The 4486-nt window shown below is 42.5% G+C and overlaps 1 gene segment (V, D, J or C); it reads left to right on the plus strand.

Annotated features, from left to right (window-relative positions):
• The first annotated feature begins 3281 nt into the window (after nucleotides 1-3281).
• On the plus strand, nucleotides 3282-3873 carry LOC101654076. The segment is given in 2 exon segments: nucleotides 3282-3327; nucleotides 3413-3873. Coding segments are annotated over 2 exon segments (507 nt in total).
• The last annotated feature ends 613 nt before the right edge of the window (nucleotides 3874-4486 follow it).

The following is a 4486-nucleotide window of genomic DNA, read 5'->3' on the forward strand; positions in this document are numbered from 1 at the left end:
ACATGGAAACAGAATGTGGTTCCCATATGACTCTATGTTCAGTAGGAAGTGTGCAGGTTGGACTCAGCACTGGTTCAAAGTCTCTTTGTGTTTTTATCTATTTTCTCTCTCTCTTATTCAGCAAGATCGCATGATTCTGGAAAGTTTATCCTTCCCAGTGCAAGTCTGTTCACATTCTGAATATGCCATGTTCATGGAAAAGGATGCTCAATACCAAGGAAATGTCAATAGTACCCAACCTTATCTTTAAATACAACCCAATCCTGATCCAAATGACAACTTAATCCTTAAAAGAAATGGAAAAAATAATTACTCACTTTATATGGAGAATCCTAGGATAATCAAGGGACCCAAAATTTTGAGATCAAGGCAGGGGGCCTCACACAAACTAACCTCAAAACTATTACACAGCCACAGCAGTCAAAATAGCCTGGTACTCGTGCAATGATAGGCTTGCTGACCAATGGAACAGAATAGAAAACTAATAAATAATCCATCGACATACAGGCAACTGATCTTCACCAAAGGCTCAAAGGACTTTATATGGGAGAGCGACATTCTCTTCAACAATGGGGCCGGCACAATTGGATCTCCACCCTCAGAAGAATGAAAGACAACCGAAACCTCAGCTCATGTACAAAAACGAACACAAGATGATCAAGGACCTAATGTAAATCCCAGAGCTATAGAGACCATCTATTGGGAAGCAGGGACACATATAAGTGCCCCATTGCAGGGCGTTCACACACTGTGAAACACAGTAAAGGAAGTACACACAAAGAAGACAACATAGATGAGAGTGGCCTTCTAAAATTCAGATATTTATGTGCATCAAAAGAGCAAAAAGGGATGTCAAGCAGTAAATAAAAACCAAAACGTGCTTGTAACTTTAAGCTGCAATGTTGTATGCATATTCAGTGTATAACAATAGACAACTGGAGCAAATGTTATTGCATTTTCCTTAGAGTAATATTTACTATTATTTCCACCTTTCAGCATTTTGAGAGACACAGTGCACCTTGGTTAAGTGACCTACCAAGCCTAACCTCAGGAGAGGGGTGACTGCAAAACAAACCCAGAACATCTGAGTCTAGAAGAGCTCAATGTGTTGCTTCTTCAGAGAGCAGGGAGCACTCAGGAGCTCATTAAGAATATGTGTTCCAAACCTGATAGGAAAGTGATTTGCATATTGACAATGCCATGAGGGTGATACTTAAGGAGACCCCTATTAATCCCTGCTATGAAATTACCTGAGATCATGGCAGTGATCTGAACTCGTGTGCAGCTCCATCACGGTCTCAGCTTAAATTGGTCAGACAACCACCAAGAGCAGATGGTGAGATGGGGTTTTGGTGAAATGAACAGGATCAAGTGATGCTCTGCCAGTGTGCATATGAAAAGCGAACTGACTCAATGATCTCCAAGCGAAAAATGCTAGAGTGTCCTGTGCTTCAACCCCTGGATTTTAATGAAATCCATGTGTCTTCATTTCAAAGCAATTGCTTAGTCCCTTCAGCAAATTCTGGCCAAAAGAAGTTCAGGTGACCAGCACCTAGTGCATGAATTTCCCCAATGTAAAAATATGTATTAATTTAGAGATATACAGAGATTCTAATTAATCAGTAATGAGTGTTGTCAAACCTTAATCCTGGGAAATATTTTAAACTTTGTTATGATGAAATAATCTGAAGGGGTTTGAGCTTTAAAACTGCATGTTCAGAGATAGTGACACAGCTTCTATAGTCAACAATATGAACAGTTTTCCAAAATTAGACAACCCTTCAGTTTAGGGAGTAAATTTAAGGTGAGATCCATGAGCAGTTGTGATGGGGCTGCATCCAGAGCACAAATGGAGAGGCTGTCTTTGGTTGGAGATGCTCACATGTCAATTGAACCAGAGTCCCCTGGGTGAGGGGCATTTACAAGCGTGTCTATGCTCATTCTCTAAATGTTGAGGATCAGTGGATGGATGGATCTAATTTTGATGAAGAGTGCCTTGTGGGTCTCAAGAAAATGTCTTTGGGTTCAAAATCTAAAATATTGTACTTGACTCATTCTTACTCTGAGCCTTTTCTTAAACCCATTTACTGTTTACTACACATTTGTACTTGAAATTGTGATGACTGATTTTTCACTATTCTGGGTCTTCTAGCAAATAAAGGGGGGTGTCTCTATTCAGAATCTTGCATTTGTAGAGGCTACTGAATTAAAATATTGTCTTGTCTGGGACCCAACATTTCTAGGTTGTATCCTCTTCCCTGAGACCCTAGGACACTTGAATCTCTTTACTTAACATGGAGGTCGACCTCAGTCATCAAGCTCTGGGATGTAGTGTGTGTATTGCTTATAAGAGCAGCGGGGTTGGTGATGACCATGGCCCCAGGTCAGAAAAATCCTGGCTGAATAAGATTAGTAAGAGGACAATGCCTACTGGAAACATTCTGCCACAGACTTCAGATTATATGTGTATAAATGAAATGCATATCTGTAAGTGGAGCATGTCCTTTGGATCCAGCTTCTGGTTTACTCTTTCCTAACTTTAGGAATTTGGAATGAACAGAACCCACCACTACGTGATTCCTTTCCTCAAAATTTCATGATTTTCTTTTGGATGTTTCACTGATTCACAGAACCCACAAACTTCAGGGAATCTCCTCAAGAGCGGAGTGGGTGGAAATTGGAACTGAATGGCTTCATGGAAGAGTTGGACCTTTGGTACTTTATCAATGCCAATTCCTTTGGACTAATCTTGTATTCATGCTTCTCAAAGATGCTACTCCCACACAAGGAAAACTACTAAGAGGTTAATTAAGAGGTGCCAGGGTATACAGGGAAATGAATGGGCTGTGGAGATTTCGAGGTCTGAAGATGTCTTGGGGTCCAATTGATGGTTTCAACAAACTCTATCCTGCCCACTCTCTGGGGCCCAGGACATAGAGGAGTCCAAGGCAGGGCAGGAGCAATGTGGGGCTGGAGGGAGAGAACATTGGGCTCAGAAATTCTGGGCATTCTTTGACCTTTCGCACACACCTCTTGAGAAAAGCTTTCTTCCATTATTGACTAACATGGATAAGAGTTCAAACAAAGAGTTACCCTACCATGGGCTCAGAGGAAAAGGGTTGTCTGGTCTTTATCACTTTCTGCTTATAAGGACAGAGCTCCCTTTCATGCAAATTATATTTCAGGCACTAGGGTAAAATTTCACCCTTGGGCTGGGAAAGCTATCAGTTCTCTCACAGAGGGCTGTAGGTCTCTTGTGAAAGCAGAGCTATGATATAGAGATGCTATTGCTGTGTGTTCTCCTGTGCCTGGTGACAGTTCCCCAAGGTGAGAGATTCCGATATCTGCCCTGGGTGGAGGAGATGGTTGTGACCTCAAGTGACTGACTGGGACCATCTGTTTTTGTTTGCAGGTGTCCTGTCCCTGGTGCAGCTTCAGGAGGCAGGTCCAGGACTGGTGAAGCCCTCCCAGAAGTTGTCCCTCACCTGCACTGTCTCTGGTTTCTCCATCACAAGCAGTGGTTACTGCTGGAACTGGATCCGCCAGCCCTCAGGGAAGGGGCTGCAGTGGATGGGATGCATAGATTATGATGGTGATACATATTATAACCCGTCCTTCCAAAGCCGACTCTCCATCACCAGAGACACATCGAAGAATCAGTTCTCCCTGCAGCTGAGCTCCGTGACTCCTGAGGACACGGCCATGTATTACTGTGCAAGGAGCACAGTGATGGGAAGTCACTGTGAGCCCACACACAAACCTCCCCTGCAGGGGAGACACTGGGCAGCAGGGGGCGCGCAGGACCCACTGAGCACAGACACCAGCCCTAGACGGACACAGATGGATGACAGGGAGGTTTTCCTGTTGGAATGAGGGCATCCTCTCTTACCTCTCAACCTCCCCTGGGACAGTGTGTCCTTTTGCTATCTTTTTTGTCTAGTTTACATTGGGATGAAAAGTGCAAGGTAAGCAGTTTGAAATCACTGGTTCCTCCAAGGGAGAAAGATGAGGCTGTTTGCTCCCCCGAAAGGTTCACAGTGTCCGAAACCATAAGGAGCAGTTCTACTCTGTCCTAGGGGGCCACTGTGATTCGGGATTCCCTTGGTGCCATTGGCTTATAGTTACCGACTTTCTGAATTTGTATCTTATTTTGGTTGCTTATCTCCATTAATTTATTTTCTGTGTATTCTCTATTTTGTTTAATCATATTTGATATTATTATCAGGAATTGTTCTATTTTTTTCCCATCATCCTGGTCTCCGTAGAACTTCCTACAGAAGGTTTTCATTTTAATTATATTATCTTTTTCTGTGACATCTTTTATGATATATTTTATAGTATCTTTATTAATATGTTAGTGGTTTTCCTTTTAAATAGAGTTTTCCTGGTTGGCTTCAATTTACAAGGTATCGTTATAAAAATAACCTTATTCTCCCTTCTAGTCGTATTGCTCCCCCTCTTATGCAGTGCACACAACATAACTGTT

This window comes from Echinops telfairi, unplaced genomic scaffold (genome assembly GCF_000313985.2).
Source record: "Echinops telfairi isolate 266 unplaced genomic scaffold, ASM31398v2 ScPeMD7_15;HRSCAF=58, whole genome shotgun sequence".
NCBI classification, from domain to species: Eukaryota; Metazoa; Chordata; class Mammalia; order Afrosoricida; family Tenrecidae; genus Echinops; species Echinops telfairi.